The 20,691-nt window shown below is 45.7% G+C and overlaps 1 protein-coding gene across 7 annotated transcripts in view; it reads left to right on the top strand.

The window, feature by feature from the left end:
- The window catches only part of DIXDC1 (DIX domain containing 1), a 45,806-nt gene that overhangs the window by 7,781 nt on the left and 17,334 nt on the right, over nt 1-20,691 (top strand). For all 7 annotated transcript variants that reach the window (XM_068917031.1, XM_068917032.1, XM_009670216.2 and 4 more), the window contains 4 exons: nt 11,118-11,247; nt 12,140-12,265; nt 14,081-14,333; nt 15,533-15,640. In XM_068917031.1, the coding sequence (XP_068773132.1) occupies nt 11,118-11,247; nt 12,140-12,265; nt 14,081-14,333; nt 15,533-15,640 (617 nt within the window). The remainder of the gene's footprint in view (nt 1-11,117; nt 11,248-12,139; nt 12,266-14,080; nt 14,334-15,532; nt 15,641-20,691) is intronic.

The following is a 20,691-nucleotide window of genomic DNA, read 5'->3' as shown; positions in this document are numbered from 1 at the left end:
GTGTAAAACCTAAGGCACAAAGAGGTTAAGTGACTTGCCAAAGGACCCACATCACATCACTGACAGAGCTGGGAATGAACTAGAAACCCTGCAACTCCTTGTGTTCTGTTTTGATCCAGCAGTCATACTCCCCCCTCTATCCAGCTTTTTACGTTATGTGGTTATTTGCTTACGTAAGTCCCCAGATGTGATATAGTGTCCCGAGGTGTCCGATCCCAACACAGGATTCTGGTGTTAGAAGGCTGGGGGTGGCTACTAAGCATAACGTTTGAGTGTGAAAACAAATTCGAGAGAGTCGGACACAATTTTACACAAGTAGCAAATTGCAAGAATTGCCTTGCTAACTCAATGTCTGTTGTGCTTTTGGTAGAGCATCTTTTGTGGCCAGGTGGCTGTTTTTGTGACTAGGTACCTTGCAATATAAGGACATACTTTCCAAATCTATGCATAGAAGTTTAGTTCACACAAATAAATAAGTAGCTAGCAAGCTTATAGGGGTATAGGTGCTAAGCTCAGGTGCAACCCTGGACATGCTTGGGACCTGGAGGCTAGGTCTAGTTCTCTTGCTTTAGGGATGTTGGTTATGTGTCTGTCTTGCACCTTTGGTCTGTCTATAATCCATGCCTGGAAAGTTACTCTACCCAGCTGAGAGGCTACAGAGAAGTTTCTTTTGTTTCTTTGCATCCTCCCTCTCTGCGTCCTGCTGGCTGAAGGCCATCCAGGCAGCCTCGTTATCTCTTGAGCAAGGATGGAGAATGCAGCGTCATTGTCCCTTATGCAGCTAATGCCTGTTCTGCTTCACAGATAACCTGTCAGATTGGTGCTTTCTCCATGATTAACATAATCACAGATTGCTAAAGGGGGACCTGTAAATTGCAAGTTCAGGGCTGTGCATTTCCCTTCCCTTTCAGAGTCCCTGGGCCAAAAATGGTTGCGGAGGGTGTCATCTGCAGACGTCTAGAGCAGGGTAACTTTTGTTTAATGTTGAAATGGGAGTGAACTCCCCTGTGGGCATCACGCAGCTCCTGTCCCTCTTTCATTAATGGAATATCCTGCCTTGAAGGTGCTTCCCTGCTGTTTAGAGAGTCTTATGCTGCTCTGAGACAGCTAAATAATTCAGTCCCACAGCTGGATAGTGCCATGGGAATGTGTGGCTGCTGTAAATGGCAGTTTATAACATATGGAAAACCAGAGTGCAGGGTCTCCTCTTGATGACTCTGTCCGTGTGGCCTCAGGCCACTCTTTCTTTGAGGAAATGCAGTTTATTTAAGACATGTGCTTAGGCTTCTGTCACTTGTTTAAGACAGATGGTACTCACAGAAAACGTGTCAGAAATGGCCCTGAGAGCTCCAAGCCATTAATGTGGCTGTACTTTGACAATTATCCCCCTCTCCGCCTTCTCTTTTTGAAGTAGGAAGATCATTTCCTCCGGCAGATGTAGTATGTAGCTGCTTGTGCACAGTGAGTCATTTGAATGGCAACTTGCTCCCTCCGAGACTATGTTGAACAGCAAGCCTGGGATTGGGATTGGCTGCTCCCTGGAGATTGAAATGGTGGTGAATTTTCAAGAGCCCAAGCAGAGGTTGTTTTGAAATTAGGGTCTCCAACAGCAGCCAAGCGCAGTGCAGCATTGCCACATAAGGCTTTGTCTATGCAGGGAAATGCATACGCATTTTGCTAGGTGGGGACTGCTCGTTCCCCAGCAGGACATGCGCAGGAAGCCATGTGGGGCAAGTAGGGCTCTGTATTCTCACCCTCGTGGGCTGCTCACTGCCTGCCTCCTTGCTGAGCGTAGCATGTAATAATTTCCCCTGAGTGGTGGGTTCACAGCTGAGCGGTGGCTAAAACAGGAATTTCCTCTATTTCCCACGCGTACAGTCTCTCTGCTTATTTTACTATTAGAGGTTTGCTGTATCTGCCAGTTCACTCGAGGTGATTAGATAGCGGTCCTGTCTGAGAGATCAGAATACTTGCTGTGAGAAATGGCCTGGGTTTCGGTTTGGTTTGCTTTTCTGGTTGAAGTAATTTTCTGGCATTATATTTCTGGCATTGCTACTGTCTTGTACTTGCAGCCGTTCTGTCCCCCATGGTCTAACGTGTGATTTGTGATAAAACTGTCTCTGCTACTGGGATCTTAGTAGCAGAAACCTGCACTCACCCTCCCCTTGCAATTAGTGCTATTTATAGCTAATAGGATTCACTGTGAAGAGAGCTGATTTGACTCCTGTCTCCTTTGTCCAGTTCAGCCCATTAGGGCCAGCCCATCCCTGCTTGTTCCCTGCAGCACTGAGTCCCTCTCATGCAGTGACTCCTCAGAGCCTGGGTTTTGCTACTGCTACTTGAAGCTCTGTAGAGATGCTGCTGTTTTCCACGTAGTAGGGCTGAGTCTCATTTCGTATCGGCTTTACTTTGATATGTTTCTTCTAGCATTTTACTTCTGGCCATACGCTGTTAAAGCAACAGGATGATCAGGCTCACTTGTTTAAGGCTTGGCCAAAGAAAGAAAGGCTCAGAGCTGAAGAACTGCTTATTCTTACAGATTGTCTGTCTGGTCTGGAAGATGCCAGGCAGCTGCTGCTTTGTAGTTCTGCTATGCCTCAAGTGCAGACATCAGAAAACACAGCTGGGGCTTCCCATACCTGGATCAACGTGGAGATGTTCTTTAGCTGATAGCTGCTTGCTCTGGTAGGAATTCTTATGAGTTTGTCCAAAGCCCTTGTGCCTAGCCAGCAGCAGGGACTGTCAACAAGGGAAGGATGAGTTTACTGTTACACAAGATGAGGGGTTCAGCAGTTAGGATTCGATCCCTGCCTGAGGTCCACTGTGTGACTAAGGTAGGCTTATGCTTTGGTTGTACAGCAGTAGCCATGCTGTCCTTTGACATGGTGTATTACCTGTGCGTTTGCACAGTGACGGGCAAAGCTTTATTATCGCTGTAGATCTCAAAGCATTTTACAAAATTGTACAAAAATTAGTACATCTGCTTTGCAGCTAGAAACTGAGGCGCACAGAGGCAAAGTGGGCTGCCAAACTCACAGTGAGTGAGCAGAGCGAGCAACAGAGTCTGTCTGTGTCCTACATGCGTCTTTAGTGCCCTGCATCCTTAGCAGGTAACCTCACGGGGTGTCCCTTCCCCTTCTTTTTCCATTAAAGGTCCTTGACTGCAGAAGGCACTATTCAGTCGTACTGTGTGCCTAGTCTCTTCACAAAGCTGCTTTCCCCTGTCCATGCAGGGCTAGTGACTGCATGCTCCGAAATAAAGGAACAATGCTCCTTTTCTTTCCTGAAGCGTCAGGTGATGTCTCAGTGCAGCTTATTTTGACAGACCTTAAACTTTATTTGGGTGTAGTGGAACCATTTGACATTCAGAGAGAATCAAATGCTCCAAAGTACTGGCAGTTTACAGTAAGAGAACTATGGTTCAGCTTTTTGCATGTCTGCTTAGATGGAAACACTGTCTGTTTAAAGAGACTCCAAATCCTTTCCTCCCTCAGACTGGGGAACTGAGGTACTAAAACATGCTGCAAAAGTGCCAGAAATGGTCCCTAACACAGCAACATGGCTTAAGGGAACAGATACCTTCAGAACTGCGAACATAAAAGGAGTGCATAGGATTGCCACTGTGGGTGTGAAAGGTATAGTGAGAAATCCTAGGACCTTTACAAACAGGAGATGGGAGTTAGAAGAAGTATGGGTGGAAAACAGATTAATCCCAGAGAGAACGCTTGCTTGTGGTGTTACGAAAGTGGCAGGCAAAGTTACTGTTGGAAGAAAGCACACTCAGTTACCACTCATCTGTAAGATGGGTGGCACAGGTGAGGTCTCTTTGTGGCTGTGAGGATAGGTATTGGCAAAATATCCGCAGAAGGAAAAAGGTACATGAAAAGGAAAAGGGGAATCATCAGCCTTTTGTTCTGCACAAATAAAATAACTCTTTGGTTATATGGAGATAAAAGGCTGTTAGAGACACGCATTTCCTGCCATCTGCTCACCTAGGTTTAGTTTCCTGGGAGGAGACTCAAGGTTAGTTATTATTAGGCTGCAGCAAACTACCGAGCGTAGCTGTCTGTCAGATGTGAGTGGTCATGCTGGCTTCATGAGCTGTTTAAAAAGATCTTATATTTGCATCTGTTAAACTCCTTCAACATGTATTCTAAAATGCAACCCTAACTGAATAAAATAGCAGCGTTTGTAGGCACATGTAAGAATTACTTCATCCTCTACTGAAAGGCAAATGTCTGTGGAATGGAGCATGACAGCTGTTCAGAACGTGGCTGTGCAGCATGGAATAAAAATTAAAATGGCAGAGGAAATTTAGGGAGTTTGAATGTTCTTACTTGTGGTGGAATTTGGCCTTGCTCTTTAACACTCCGGCTCTTGCTCGTTATGGGTAAAGGACAGTGAAAGATGTGGTAAACGTTGAAATCAATAATCATGTGTCCCAAAAGATAGTTGAGTGCTCTGGAAATTCTTGCTGTTTTTTCATTTGGGCAACATGTGGAATGCACCTTCAGCTCTAAACTTCATCCTTCACAGACCTCCCAGCACTTGAGCTGGCATCTGAAAGTCTGCCAGTGAGCTGCTCCTGCAATAGACCAAACAGGCACCACAAACCCATCATTTATTCCCCTCCCAGTGACAAGTGGTAGTTTAGCCAAGATGCCAAAGGCAGCTGTCATCTCAGCCGTGCTCTACTGCCAGGCTTTGAGCAAAAATCCCTGCTCGTCTCCCTCCGGACACGAAGACAGTGTTCTCCTGATTCTGACCTTCTAAATGAAGGGCAGAATCAGTTCCAGTGTGAGATCCGTGTTGAGGAGTGCAGAGAACTGGATTTACAACTCCTTATATTTGCTCTGACCACACAGGGGTGGCAGGAATATCTCTAAAGAAATTTTAAAGATCTAGCCAATGGTTTCTGTAGTTGCAGGCACTTGCTTTCTAAAGATCTTTGGACCATCCTGAACAGCCAGTGAAGAGCATTCCATCAGTGATTTCAAAAACGTTGTGCGCTCTAAGAGGTCAGAGAACTGAAGACTGTAGTCTTTACTTCCTTGAATCTGACTGAAAAAAACAGTTGGCTAGTGTTTGAGATAAATTCACTGAAATAAAGAAAGGGTTTATATTAAGATGAAGAAACTGAGTGAGCCTAAAACATAGTTTGGGATAAGGGTTTCCTTGTGCTGCTCCTCCAAAAGGTTTGTACTGCTTGAGTCTTTGAAACGGAACTTAGAAGTTACATAGAAAATATTTGCTGGCTTTCATGAAGATTTCAGGGTGATTGTTCTCTCCGGATCTCAGCGAATCAGTGAAAAATCCTTATCCAGACATGTCAGGAGGCTGGAAATGTCCATGTTTGCACTCGGACTGGGGATAAGGGTTGAGGAGGTCTCCTTGTTTTGTGTCACAAGTTTTCTCTTTTTCAGCTCAAACAATATTTCTGTCTCTTGGTGTGCCTGAGACCACATAGGTGCCTCCTTTTCCAAATAGTGTTACTGTACTGAGACGTCTTCTGTGCTTGAGGTGGGCTTTTTATAGGAGAGATGGAAAATATACATCAGGCCAAAAGTTATTTTCCAAAAAAATTACATATTCTGCTTTAAAGTAAGAGTTATATGAAAGAGGAGCCCTCTCTGTATATATATGGTCATTCTGGCATCACTCTGCTCCTAAGTGGCAGTGTTTCACTGTTGGATATATCAGAGGCTATCTCCCTGTGTTAAAAAGCCTGAATCATATTTGAGTAGTGATTTCCAGGAAAAAAAAAAAAAACCTGCTGGTTTTGGGAGCAGAGAGAAACATCATTCTCTTTGCTTGTGAGTTTTTATTTTCTGCTTCTGCAAAGGCCTCATCAAACAAAAACGTAAGACCACTGGAGGAGCACTGGATAGCAGATTACAGAGATCATCTAATTAAGATGTCAGAGAGCTTAGAAATCATGCCTTAAACATTACATCCTGATGTAATTAGACCACCCTTTGAGCTTTGTTGTTGCAGACATTTGGTTCAGTGCTCTGAATACACAGGACACTAAATGCCTTTCACGCTCGGACCAGCCTCGTAGCATGAGGGCTATTCCTATTGACCCTGTCAGACTTGGTCTGTGGGCAGTGTCCAGAGAGCGTAAAGAAAAAGCAGAGTAAAGATTATGAGAATCATTATTCTTCTAAGCTGAGTCCCTAAATCCAACAGTCAGGAAAGCTTCAGATTCATCAAATGAATGCAGAAAAGGCACCTCTTCCCAGAAGCACAGAATGTCACGGGAGTCTCCCGTATCACAAGAACAAGGAGGTCAGGCCCTCTGGAAGAATCTGCCTGCTAAAGAATGAATTTGTGTAAGAATGAAGTTGGTGGCCAACTTCAAAATGTGCAATCCCCTAATCTCGGAGAAGGAGATGAAAATTAGCCTGTTACAGTATCATATGGACAGCGCTGAGAAAAAGGGTGGAACAAAGGACAGGCTAGCATATCGAGGAATCATGATCTGCCTGTGTTTACTGTCATGCAGATGGAGCTGACTGGTGGTAGAGAGGGGAGAAACATGAGCCCCAAGCAGCAGGTGGTGAACTACACTGGCTAAATGAGAATGGCAAGGACACCTAGGGCTGGCAGGAGATTTGCAATAGAGCTGTTGCTTTTCTTCCACCTATGGAAAATATTTGATGATGACACTTGGATTCTAGTTATCGGTAAGGGCTCACAGCCCCTGAGAAAAGGTGTTGACCCTAGAAGGGTGGGCTCTGAGTCTATTATTGGTTCTCCGTGCAAAGCACCAAGATATGTGTTCCTGACCTCTGTGGCTATCATCTCGTGAGCAGTGGGCCTAAGGCGTTTCTGGAGGATCTGTGCTGAATAAGTGATCTAGTAAGTGGAATCCTGTCCTCACAGGTGCTCTTGCCACTGAAGAGCACTGAAGTGCTAGCCTGTCATGTGCTAGCAGAAGTACCTGCAAGCTGTCAGACCCTTTACACCCTTGCAGGTGGCCCAAGTTACCTTACTTTAAAACCGTCTCCAATCCCTACGAGTCTTTTAGGGCTTCCAGAGTGACTCAGATATAAGAACCTTGCAATGAGGTGCCTGGGAGTTGAAGCAATCTGGGCTCTGAGTTCCTTCAGGTAAGGGAGTTACTTTCCCAACTGCAGAGTACAGGTGAACCTGGCCTTTTTTTGGAACACAAAGCTGTATTAATATAAATAGGATTAAATCTAACTCCATCACAATCCTAATAATCTGTGCTCTGTATAGTAAATCTTAGATGAGGCTAATATGTTTTTTTCCTTTGAAAATCCTGCTTTTTGGAAAAAAAAATACTGGTGCGGGACTAGACCTCAGTGTCTGCCCTGTTGAGTCTGGGATGGGGCTGAACTGAAACTCAGAGCAAAACACAGGGGAGTAGCAGAAAACTGCTGAGTAGTCAGTGTTTAAAGGAAAAATTATGAAGGTAAAGGGAAGGGGTGAGCTAGTTAGAACAACAGTTGCTCTGTCTCTGAGTGCTCTTGGATATAGCCAGACCTGATTATAAAATAACAAGGGGAAGCTCTAGGGATTTGTTAAATCCTGGGCAGTTTGGAGCTTCTGTAGCTGCAGAGTTAGAACATGGCAGGAATTGGTGTAATAAGTCCCGCAGGACCTTCCCCTTCCACTGAAAGGACAAAGGTTCAACAGGAGAATCGCAAAGGACATGAGCAGCTGTCAGAGTAGGGGACCTGAGCAGGTCTGGGGGGCTATGGAGTCGAGCTTTCTGGGCTTAAAGGCTCACTTTACATCGTTTACTGAGCCTGGCTTGTCTTCTGCTGTGTTTGCCCTGCCTCTGGGTTTAGAGTTGATGTATAGTTTCTGTTGAGACCAAGACCCCTTTAGGACTGGTGCTGCACAAAAAGTGAAAAATAATCCTGATCCTCACATTCTTGTGATCTAATTAAGCCTGGATATTCCACGTAGAAACTGCAAATAGTCACAAGGAATAGCCAGGGGAAGATGAGGAAACTCAGCATTAAGTATTACATTCTTTCCATTCTTCTTTTTGCAAAGCCTGGGGTTCCACAGCAGGGACCGCTGCTTTAAGGGTTACTTGTTCCCTCTGACCAGGTTCCTGCTCCTCTGGGAAAGCAACACAGAGGATGCAGCTCAAAAGACATGAGGTGGAAGCGTGGTTTTAGACCCCCTGGTCTCTCCTGAACTTATAGCTGTTCTGGGAGCAAAGGTGTGAGTTAGAAGCGCCTCAGAGGCAGGGTGGCTGCACTGTGACCAGTCCCCCCTGCCTGCCTGTGCCAGGGACAGGACAGGAGTGCAGGATGGAGCACGTTTCAGCCCAGCCAGCTCCTGACTGAGTGCTTGTGCTTGCCCTGTTCACGCAGGCCAACACAGTAGTGGCCGAAGCAAAGCCTTTTTGCCTCCCCAGCTTAAACGTTACTCTATTAGGATTTCTGCTGAGCAACTTGGGGGCTTTATCCCTTTAAGTGTTTAATACCACTTTACCGTTTTTAGGTCATTAGACTTAGTTCTATCTGTTATTTTCTTGGTAAGTTCAGTTACCTGCTCATCTCAGTTGCTAAAAGTGACAGCTTGCTCCTTGGTTTTTTAGTTTTGCAGGAATCTAAGTCTCTTGGTAAAGTCATTACCTTTTAAAGTTTTTTGGGATACAGAATCGGAAATGATGAACAATCCAACTGTCTGAACAGCTACTGGAAAATCTTATGCTTTAGTGGAAAAAATAATACCAGGTCTGCTAATTAAGTGAAAGTCTGCAGTACTGTAGTGGCTACTGCTATGAAATTCTCCCCTTTGTAATGGTGACATCCATATTCCATTGCCTCAAAATCCTCCTTTTAACAAGGATAATTTAAAGTGTAAATGTGCTGGGCTTTCAAAGTGGTTTTTTTTTTCTTCCTCTAATAACATTTTCTATCTTTTCATGCTTTTAAGAAATAATAGAGGTTAAAAGTATGCCAAAAAATACATTTTTGCAAATGCATGCAGAGTGCTGAGAGAAGAAACAGACAATCAACTGTTTAGTGAAAGGATCTACTTTTGCATATTTCTTTCCTTTGAGTGAAAGGAGGTTTCTGAGTGGAAGTACCCTATAGACTCTCACAGAATTGCAAGCTTTTGCAGGTTGGAAGGAGTTATGCCCTTTACGGGATTAGTACAACATAGCATTCTAGTTTAGAACTTTGTAAAATGATTTGCAAAAAATGAGTACAAAGCAGTAAACACAATCTGTGAGAAGGAGATTATTTTCCTAAATTACGTAGACTTCAGATGCAATTTTCATGTAACCCTATTCAGAAAGTCTTTATTGAATCCAGATATTTCCGTGACGGTGCTCATGCTGTATTACTGGGTAACAGATGGCTCTGTAAACAAACCTACTTCTCTTCCACTGATAATTATTTGAATAAATTAGAGCTTGACTGAACGCCCGTGTAATAGAAGGCTTGTGGTCTGTCTGGCTCTGGAATTAGATTGTGTTGCAGGACTGGATCTTGGTGCCCACATGCTCAGTTTAAGTATACTTGCACGAGGCTGGGATGCTGCTTGCAGGCTGGTAAGAGCTGTTGTCACTGTTGATCTCAAAATCAGTGCAGGATCATCAATTGCTGCAAAAGGTGCAGAAGTCAAGGCAACGCCTGTTAATGTGACAGGGGATATGCAGGATTAAGTAGAAACTAGAGACCTCTGAAATTGGACGGGCAAAACTGACATATATTGCTGCTGTCACGGCCAAAGAAGGTCACACAGACCTAATCCATGTGGAGGTCTGCTCCAGCAAACGTGCACCAGTCTGCCACTTCTGTTCCCTTCTTTTAAAAGCAAGCAGGCAGTCTCCCAGGCTTGTTTCCTCTGTTCTGCTCTCTGCTGAGTGAGCAGAACGGATTGAACACAAGCATCCGGGCACCTTTCTGAATCAGCAGACCGAGCCATGGTGCAGTTACAGCTGGATTTCCCTTGTCAGGATAATTGAAGTGAGGCTGTGATCAGAATGTGACTTTGTCATGGGCAATAAAAGCATAAAGTCTGACTGACATTGCTGAGATGATATGAAATGGAGACTTAAAACCTGCTGCATGGGCAGAATAACAGGAAGCTTAGTGAAACAGAGGTAATCTGATAAATGGATCAATCTGTTTACACTCCGCATGCCACACAAACCCTGCCCAAAGGGATTTTGGTTTCACCAGGGCTGCCACTAGCCTTGGAAGTGCCAGTGAGAGGGGGGACGGAAATGGAAAGACCACGTGAAGTGGCTCTGTGCCTTTCAGTCGCTGATGGCAGATGGGTCCTCGTGTTGACTGGGAGCCTGAATCTCCCTGGTCTTCCCTTTGCATCAGCATCCACAGCTGTGTGAAGCAGCACCCAGTATGACCTGCCAGAAGGGCAGTGCTCTTGGTGCTCTTTGCTCTCAGGTCTTGCAGTCTGAGTGCTGTGGCAAGCTAGCCTCCAGGTGCTCAGGGCCATGTATAGAAACAAAATTGGTCCATTAGAAATGCTGGGGTAGCTCCACGGAAAGGGAGGAAGGACGCTGTGCAACGGGGTGGCTCATCCTTGCTGCACGAGCTGTTGCAAGTGAGCCATGCTGGCAGTGCTAAGGAAGAGGGAGGCTGTGATCCCTTCCAGGAGATCTGCCCTGTTTGTTGCTTCTGGTAACTGGCGTTGTTTTATGTGGGATATCGCACAGATTTTCTTGCTCCTGCACTGTGGCTTTTTTACTTTTCAGGTATCTGGAAGGAAATAATAACTGGGGGGTGGGGGAGAAAGAAGTTGACTACTGCGAGTGAACCATTTTTGGCCCTAAAAATGAGGGGTTGACAGCACTGTTTTGCCAGCTGCGTCCATTAGACGTTATGTAAAGCAAGCTCTCTTCTCAGTTGTGCTTGGTATGAGTCCTGTCCTACTGCCTGCTTGCTCTTCCCATCCTGGCACGGGCTGAGCTGCACCACAGTGTGCAATGATGTCAGTCAGTGCTCAGCAGGCTTTGGGATGAGACCCACTTGTGTTTGTTTTCAAAGGCAGAAGATGGTGAAACCTGTGAAGAAGAGCGAGAGAAAAGTGAGAGCTATTCAACTTCCCTGTAAGAGAGCAGTGATTTGCAAACAGTTTGTTTTGTTTTTTATTTCAAGCAACAACTACAGGCATATGTGGCCTGGGTGAATTCCCAACTGAAGAAGAAGCCAACAATAAAGCCAGTCCAAGACCTGAGACAAGATCTCCGAGATGGAGTTGTTCTTTCCTCGCTTATCGAGATTGTAGGTCAGTAATGCTACCTGGACTATCTTTCATCTTGCAGTTTTAGGTACTGTGTGGAAGAGGCTGGCCTTGGCTCAGACGTCTGTGAGGCTGACCGGTGGGCACTACTGACAGCATCAGAGCTGGGGGAGAGTGGGTCATTTTAAAAGGAAACAAAACTGCAAATCCTACGGGCAATTCTACTGAAGTCCATATGTGTTAGCAGACGGTCATTTGTAACGTTAGGGGGTAGCCAAATTGAGGACCTTTCCAAATATGTATGTGGTGTCCAACATATCATGTGGCAGACGTGCTGAAACCTGTCAGAGGCCGGGCTAACTCCCACAGGGCTGGGATGGAGCCATGAAAGGATTCTCTTTATAGAGAAATGGTGTTAGGATCTCCACTGTGGTGGGGGCCTTTAGCTGCTGCTCGGTGTATATGTGTCACTGTGACTTATTCTGGCATCTCCAGTGTGAAGGGCAGGGCTGGGAATCAACACGCGTGCAGGTGTTAATGCAGGGCAGAGTGAGCTGTTTGCCGAGGTACTGATATTTATAGGATGAGAATAGAGAGGCTGAGCAGAAGCAGTTCTGGGAGATGATGCTTTCTCTCTGAACCTGTGCAGTACAGTCTAATGTTTCCACACAGAAGGGCACAGACTGACTCAGGAGCAATCATAGAACAATGAACTATATATTCAAAACGCACCTTTGCCGGCAATATATTGCAAATCCTGTCTCTCACCCAGTTATCCCCAGTTCTGGGTACCTTTCAAGCAGGAAAAGAAATCACCATGTCTCTTGCATCCTGGCTCTGACAGGATATAAGATCAGCCCCTACACCTATGACCATTCCTGTGACAGCAACAAGCAGTTCTGTTCCTCTCTGTAATTGAGGTGTTCTATTTTCTCAGCTGGTGAGAAGCTGAACGGAGTTCAGGTCAATCCCACCAGTCAGCAGGAAATGAGGGAAAACGTGGAGAAGGTCTTACAGTTTGTGGCATCAAAGAAGATCCGCATGCATCAGACGTCAGCCAAAGGTATGTGCCCCTGGAGGTAGCCTCAGATGATTCTGTGTGTTGAAGGCCTACTTCTGTTTTGTTCCGTATTAAACTGGTAACGTGTACTGGTTGGTTTATGGTGGGTGGATTCGCCCCCCCCACCCCCCGCGGTTTGGTAATAGGTTTTGGGGTGAATGACACTGTATTCTTATCTGCTTTTGCTAGCAAAACTCAGTGAACAGGAACAGAAGTGCCTTTTCTCCTGCTCTTAAGCAGTCAGAAGACCAAGTAATGGTGTAATGGGTGATACAAACTTAGCCTGTCTCACTGAAAGGACATACAAATCTGTCATTGTGAAGTGAACCTTGAGAAAAATAATTCTGGACCGCTGGAAAGCTCTGATACTGCTTCCTGTGGCCTGCAAACTCTGCTGTATTTCCTGTGCAGAGAACAGTACATGCAATGGGAAAGAAAGCCAGTACGCAAAATCACATGTCTATGGCAAGATTTAGTCGCGTATCACAAGGACTGGAAAAAAAATACTCGTGAGGCAGAAAGCAGGCCCTCACCCTTGCGGTTTGCTGACTTTACTGGGAGGGGGACTGTTCCTATTGTCTGTGACCCTGCAGATGAGGGGCAGGGGAGAGACTGACTACGTGGAGCACATGACCTTTCTTGGCTTTAGCAGACGAGCGCAAGATGTTGGTTTATAGGCCTCAGGGTGAGAACCTCAGTACTTCTATATAAAGGAATGAGTAGTGTCCCCACAGTACAGCTACTGGCAGAGTGGAGGCTGTGCCATTTCTCATTTGGTAGTGCGGCAAACTAATTCTTACCGGCTCATGACTGTAGAAATGGTGGCAATACTGGTAACTCTTCCATAACAGATGTATCAACCTGGACATGCAATGAAATGATGGATAGGATAGGATACAGGCACAGGATTCTGGGTCAGAAGACACTGGGGCGCAAGCTCTGGAGCTCTGATCACAGCTCTGATGTTGACTCGTTCTGGGACTTCAAAAATGTCACACAAATCCATGGCTTCATGTTCTCCATGAGTGACATGGAGGTAACCGTCACTGTGACATTTTGACTATTTCTTATTTTTTGGCCACTGAAGCAAATAGTAACTGGCCTTTACACTTCCAGCACCTGTGAATTTTTTTCAAGGCTGTCTCCACTGCTTGGAAGCCCAAGTCCTATTATTTTTAATGGACTTTGAGTATTTCAGTTCACTAAATGGTTTTGAAAAATCCTAACCTGAAAGAACAGTTGATCTTTGCAGTGAACTCAAACAATCAGCACGTTTGAGCTAGTCTGGATGCTGGGGGAAGTGCATAGTGTGAGATCATCAGAACTGATTAGTTAACATTTGCAAGGTGCTACAAACAATTTAAGGTACAAGACACTAATACTAAAAAGATGCGTTGTTGCTCTCTTGTCTTTCATATTGAAAACGCAAATTCCGTTTGCCAATTGAAGCAACTGCGAGGAGAAGGGTAGTCTTCAGTGACTGCTGTAGTTTTCCAGAGAGCCTTGAGTAATTACAATGTGCTGTCACATTACCTGCTGGCTTGTTAGCTGAAAATGGCCACAGAGGGAAGGCTCAGGTCTCCTCAGAGCTCTTAAACTTGTGATCTGTAGGTGGCAGTCAGCATGCTGTTTTGTACAAAACAAGCAAACCCAAGCATCCATGCTGTAACGCGGTCTTATCTGCATAGTACTTTTTTTTTTTTTTTTTAACTGGCATGACCCATTGGGTTTAATTGCACTCACGCTTGTTGGTCAGATGCAGCTCTTGTGGGACTCCATGTTAATGGCATTGTTCTTGACTTTAATTGTATTTTACAGATATTGTTGACGGGAACTTGAAATCTATCATGAGGCTGATCCTGGCCTTAGCTGCTCATTTCAAACCAGGCTCAGGGAGAGCAATGAATCATAGCTCACCAGCTGGCACCGTGGGGAAGAGCACGTCAGCATCATCTGCCAGTCACAGGCCTCGCTCGGCTGCTGCGGTAGCGCAAGGGGCGGTGGCTGCTCTGGCAGATGTTCGTCAAGATGTCTCACAATTGGGCCGGGATGTTTTTCGACACAGGCAGAGGTAAAGGGTGTTTCCTGGTTATGTGAGATCAAACTGTGTTAGCACTTGGGCAAAATACCTTAAAAAATAAAAAAGGTACCTCTTTATCCTGACGCTTGCCTATGCAAGGGAGTCTCCCATTGCACAAACAAATGGAGATAAACCACTAGTGCCTCAGGGAAACTGATGGTGGCCTGACAAAGGGGAGTACTGATCTGGCCTGGCTGCCTCATGATGAAAACTACAGGTATTTTAGCTCCTTTTCAGGTTTAACAGCAAAATAACTGCTGGATCTCTGTTATCTCACTGTACGAGAACAGTTCTTTGTGCCCAAGGCTGCCTCCTTTTCCCCATCTCACACTGAGCACAATGCCCTGTCTTGGTGCTGTGTACTTGGAGACTATCATTTCAAGTGAAACAGAAAACTCACGTCTTAACTACGGGTACTGGTTACAGACCTGGGAGCAGTTTTTGCCAGAATTATAGTGTTGCTCCTATTGTCCAAGTCCGTTCTGTCTTCTACATTGCTGTTCATCCCAAAGTCACGCTTCCTGCTGTAGACGGATGCAGAGTGTTGCTGTGTGCTGTTAATCGGTTGTAAGTGGAGTTCTGGTGATAATGAAGGGAAATGATCCATGTACAGAAGGAGCGTGTAACTCTGAAAAGCACATTTTAACACTTGGAAAAGGTGCTATGTGGATTATAATAATAATAATAGTAATGACATTTAAATGGAAGCCAGATGGCTGTCTGTCGAGGGTTTCATTTACACAGTTAAAGGTCATTTGCCCATATTATACTGGCTCAAGGGAGTACCCATGAAGCAATTTGGAAACGAGGCTGAAATGATACGTTTTGCTGAAAAATTAAATGTTACAGGTTTTTCTTGCAAAGGCCTTGGGCCAGGAATTGCTCAGGAAAGCCAGTCCTTGTTTTGTTTGCATATTTTGTTCTTTTTCTTGCCTTCCCAGACCTCTTCTAGCCACAGAATTGGGGTTGGGTTTAAAAGGGGAGCTCCTGTCTGCCTGTGTTTCCTCACACCAAGAATACAGAATGAAGCTCCCTGATACTAGATTTTTCTTTCAAAAATGGCAGTTTTTTAGCTGTCTCCTCCTTCTTACCTTCCTTCCATCAGCTCTCCTCCCATCCTCCTTGGAGACCAGAATAATTTCTGCCCCTGCCAGGTAAGGCTTCCCTCATTCTGTGATTATTACCTCCAGAAACAGCAGCATGGATGAGGAGATTGGAACCCCCTACTGGAGTGTGCGGGCATTGGTGCAGCAGTACGAAGGGCAGCAGAGTGTGCCCTCGGAGTCCCACTCCTCCAGGTAAGAAACTCTCTGTTGCCAAGATGCGTCCCCCGTGGTCCTGTGCATGGCAGAGTCGATGCACTGCATTCCCTTCAAAGTGCCCTTCCTTATCACCAGGGTCTGATTCCTTTTGGTAGAAAGGAGGGTTCCCAAACTACAGTCTCCTGGCTGATCTGGAGAGTGACGCCTCAGGAACCAAAATGAAGCAATGGTTTTCTCCCATTTCTCCCAGATAAAACTGATCTCATCCATGATGTGAACACATGGATAAGAGCTGGGAACTCCTGAGTTATAACTGCATGTAGAGCTCTGGGGTGTCCTTTGTCAAGACTAGGGGAATAGGATCGGGAAACACCCACTCTAGGATTTTACTGGTAAACTGAATGTAGAGGTGGAGCTGAGTGAGTGAGCGCCGACCCGAGGGAGGCTGAGTCAGAGTTCCTGTCCTGCCCTGCAGGAAGGAGGGAGCAGAGTAGCTAGAGTACAGGAGATGAATATTTCATGAGCCGATGGAAAAGATGTGGAGAAATGGGACTTAAACCAAACAAACCTCATGTCCTGCAGAGAGGCAGAGATGAGGGGACGTGTGGATTTAAACAGGAGACCGTTACAGTAACGCGCTGTTCTTTAATCCAGACCAGTAGTCCCTGGGGGACCAGCAGCAGTTTTCATTGCCGTTGTGCCCTCATGCATCACCTCTAACTGTCTCTAGCTTTATAGTTATCTAATTTACCCTTCCATCCCCTGGACTTTCACCTTCAGTCCAGTGCAGCATTTAATTATTTTACTGAAAAATCTCCCTCATGCTGCTGCAAAGCCTGAAAGTCAGAGTTCACTGCGGTTTCCACTGGAGGTGGTTTTGCCCTTCAAAGTAGGACTTGGACCCTGAGAAGTATGTGCTCTGTCTTATAAATAGCCTGTAGCCTTGGTTGGGGGTTCACTGGCACAAGTTAAGCAAGGTCAAGCTGGGGCAAGTTGAGGCTTTCTAAGGAAACGGGTTCCGCAGAAGCCGGGACTGGTTAGAACTGCAGCATTTAACACATTTCCTGTAGGAACTGGTACAATTCACAGCTGTGAACCTGCCTGCTATGTGCTGGTAACAACACATCAAGTTGGTGCTTTATAGGCTCTTCTAACTTCCCCTTGCTTTAGGGCAGAAGTCAAAGCTCTTGCCCCAGTTTACTGGGGTAGTGCGTGGCTGTGACTTTTGTTTTGGGGTGTGTGTGTTTGTTTATTTTCATGGATGCAGGAGAGACAGTGTAGCTGAAAGGGCATTTGAGAAACTACTATGGTGGGGGAGCTGTTCCAGTGTGAGTACACTCATAGTGAAGACAGTCTTTCCCTTTTTAAGAAGCTAGCTTGAAAATGAAGAACCGGATGTCTGAACATATCAGATCTCCCTCTGGGCATGACGCTTTGCTCCATTTGAGCTCCTCAGGAGCAGACTAAGAGGATAGAGCTGCATGGACACGGCTGCAGCTCTTGACTCACAGTCTCCTGGCCTCAGTTTAAGCCCCAGCTCTGCTCCATTATCAACTTGTCCAGCCTGGGTCACTCCCTGAGACTGCCTCAACTAGACTTTTTTCCATCGTGCGAGAGTGAGGAGGTTCATTTGCCTAGGGTAGATTGCCACTGGCGGAGTCTGTAGGCAGGATTTCTCCGCAGGGTTTCTCAGGGCACTTTTGATGCTCTCTGCTATGAAGATGCCTCCGTGTACTGGAGAACTGGGGTCACTCGGCACAATGGAACAGAGAAAAAGCACGGTAGTTTGGACTTTTCTTCAAAACTTTGCTGTATATCACTCTAGGGTCTGCTTTATAAATACTGAAGACGTAGACATTTGGAAAGGTATGGAAACTCCATCTGAGCCAGTGTTGGACCCCTGTCTCCACATGATGTCAGCAGAGAGTATACTTTTGAAGCTGTCATTTCCAAGGGAGATGTAAAAATTCTGGCCCTGGCAACAGGATTTCATGGCTAATTTCACAGGACTTCAGTGTAGACTTCTTAACTGTGATCTTACCAGGACAGTGAGTGAAATGTGTTGCCTCCCCTCCGCTCATCCTTCAAATTGAACTGGCCATAGGATTTTATGGGTTCTCTCCTACCCTGTTGGGCATTGTCAGACAGCTGCTGTTGGCCCCTTTGGTTGCATTTCACGAGTGAGTGAAAATTTGTTTCTCAGGCTCATGGATCAGGAGCCAAAGGGAACCCCAGGCAGCCCACTGTGTTGTGTGTGGGTTCCCTCTCTGAACTCTGCTAATCCTGCGTCGTGGAAGCACATAGAGGGCAACTGATAGCTCACCAGGAGATGATCAGAGATTGGATCAAGATGGAGCTAAAACACCTTTTTCATTAAAATTATGAATATGCTGTGATGTGTAATTAGATTTCAGACATAAAGTCTTGAGAATGGAATTTTTCCCATTCCGTATGCAGATTTGTTCCCTCAAAAAGAGAAATGAGAGTCAGAAATTCTATTGTGTTTATCAGCAGCAAGGCCCAAGAGACAGGCTGGAAGGGAAGTTTAAGGTGCTGAATTCTGTCTGTGTTATCAAAGGGCAAGACCATAGCTTTGAGGGCTGGTGAAAGAGAGCAGGCATGGTAATGCTATTGGTTGTTTTTTTTTTTTTTTTTTTTTTTTTTTTGCATGCAAGGATCCAGCTGGGGAACAGATCCAGGCTGCCAGGCAGAAGACTGCTTTTCTGTAGCCTCCAGCACTGCCAGATATAGAACTTGTTCTGTGTCAGCAAGGAGAGAGCAGATTGAGGCTATTGTGGTAAAAAGGCATCTGATGCCATTAGCCAGAGGCACAGCAATTACAAACACAGAGGTTGGCTGTTTAATTGCAGGAGGAACTGCCAAGTGGGGAAGGATCTATTCATATCAAGTCTTACCATTAAATCAGGAGTATGTGTACGGTGATGGGGCACCAGTCAGTGTCTGGTGTCTCAGAAATCAGACTCAACAGTAGCCGTACTCTGTATGCTTTATTTTGAGTTGATGGATAAAAGTCTTTTATGAATAGGTGCAGGGGATGCAAAGGTACCTGTGGGTGTTTGGGAGAAAGCAAGGCTGCACTGCTAACTCATGACATACTTCCAGAGAAATGAGGTCCTGGCATGTAAGGCCACTGCATATAGGTCTTGGCTACTGTGGCGCAGCTCTTCATTCTTCTGGGTTTTTTTCCCCCCCATACAAAAAACAGAGAACTGCTATGTTGCCTATTTCTCATGAATTCATCTTGCAGTTCCCTCCACCCTTATTTCAAACTCTGTCCTCACGCAGTTACGCTGACTTCCAATGGACTTTGTTTAGAGGTCTCTTCTCCTTTGCATAGTCAAGATATTCTTTCTGTGAGAATACTGGCTGCATCCTTTCTACAGCCAGTCTGGTTCCCTGGCATGCTGGCTATTTTCAGAGCTCCCAAGGACCATACTTGCTCTTAACTCTGGTGGATCAGTTGGCAATCTACCCAAGGAAATTGAGCGCAGTGTGAGCTCCAGCTCCTAGTGATGTTTTCTGCTGATGCTAGGCTTCACAATGAAAACAAGATGCTTGTTTCTCTTTTTCCTTCCAAGGAGGAAAATAAAGTAGCTCAGTTATGAGAACTGGCTGACAGGAAAAAAAAAAAAAAAGCCATACTTTTTCTTTATTAGCAAGAGAGAATGTGGTTAATAACTGCAGCCATCCTCCTCTATCTGATTGTGCCGCTGATGAGCGTGTCCCAGGGCAGCATTCCCTCTAACATCAGCCCATTTCTGCATTAACTCTTTAGTAAGAGAGCTCACAGTGTGGCTATCAGAATTTCCAGGAAGAAGAACTCTAGTTAGCAAAGGCAATAGAAGTGATTCGTGGAAAACTTGGCAAAATCAGAGCGATACCCAGGCCGTCAAGCCCCTCATCCATCCCTCCTCCCTTTCTCCTCCCCTTCCCCCCAGTCTTCCCACCCCCACCCTGAGTCAGGCATCTCAGAGAAGAGGCTCTGCCTTGCACAGCCTGCATGACAGCGGGAGAGAGAGGGAGCTGGAGATAGTGAGGAAGCCGTGTGCAGGCTGGGAAGTGCTGCATGCTGTGTTTCAAAGCGATATCCGAGGCTGGAAGAGCGAGGAACCTACAGCTTAGAGAAGCACCTTCCCGTGGCTGTGCATTGGCATCTGCAGCAGGTGCTGAGAATAATCTAAACTGGGCAGAATGGGATGAGAAATGCAACTCGTCATCCAGACCACAGTGTGTGTGATGCAAACAGCAAGGGCGTGCAGCTGACCAAAATGCAGCAGCAAGAGACAAATAAACCGAGCGGAAACCCAGCAAAACCAAAACCCGGGCTGCTGAATTCCCTGGCTCTGGAGTCAAATCTGCGTGTGGGGGCTGCTGATCTGCCATCAGACGGTTTCTTGCAAAGACCCTGAGCGTTTTCTGCTGTGAATCTTTCAGCTCGCGTGAAGCAGTCCAGCTTGCAAACATTTCTCCAGCAGCTTGACAGGAGCTGGCGTCTTCTGTGCTGAATTCGGAGCACGTGAAGGGACGAGGCATGTCTGTAGCACGAATCCTGAGGCTCCCCAGGAAACGGACTCTGTGAGGCGAAAGGTTAAAGTGGGATCATGGGAGGGAAGCAGGTCAAATGGTGAGCGATTGTTGCCGTTGTCAGTTTGAAACAGCAGGGATGGGGTGTTTACTAAAATCATGAGAGAATTCGGGCTAATCACTGTCGCCCTAAAGCCTTGGCTGTGTGCACCGCTGGCAACGCGGGGACTCAACTGAGCAGGGATGTTAGTTAAGACATCAAACAGTGGTAAAGAAATAAAGCAGAACCGTTGTCTGCGTTGTAAATCTTACTTAAATTGCTTTAATTTCCCAGCACTTATTTCCGCATGCTTTAATTGTGAATTACGTACTTTAAAGAGAGGATCATATCAGTGGATGTTTTGTACTCTAACAGACTTGGTGACCGATACAAAAAATCATTGAAATGTTTTTGACAGAGTGATGAATAGGGCATCCTTTGGCCTGTGCTACTGCTTCATCAGCCATCTAAGTGCATCTCAGGGGCTCTTTTACTGTTTGGT

Source organism: Struthio camelus, chromosome 22 (genome assembly GCF_040807025.1).
Source record: "Struthio camelus isolate bStrCam1 chromosome 22, bStrCam1.hap1, whole genome shotgun sequence".
In the NCBI taxonomy this organism is placed as follows: Eukaryota; Metazoa; Chordata; class Aves; order Struthioniformes; family Struthionidae; genus Struthio; species Struthio camelus.
Note: the sequence above shows the minus strand (reverse complement) of the source record. Positions and strands in the feature narration are given on the sequence as shown.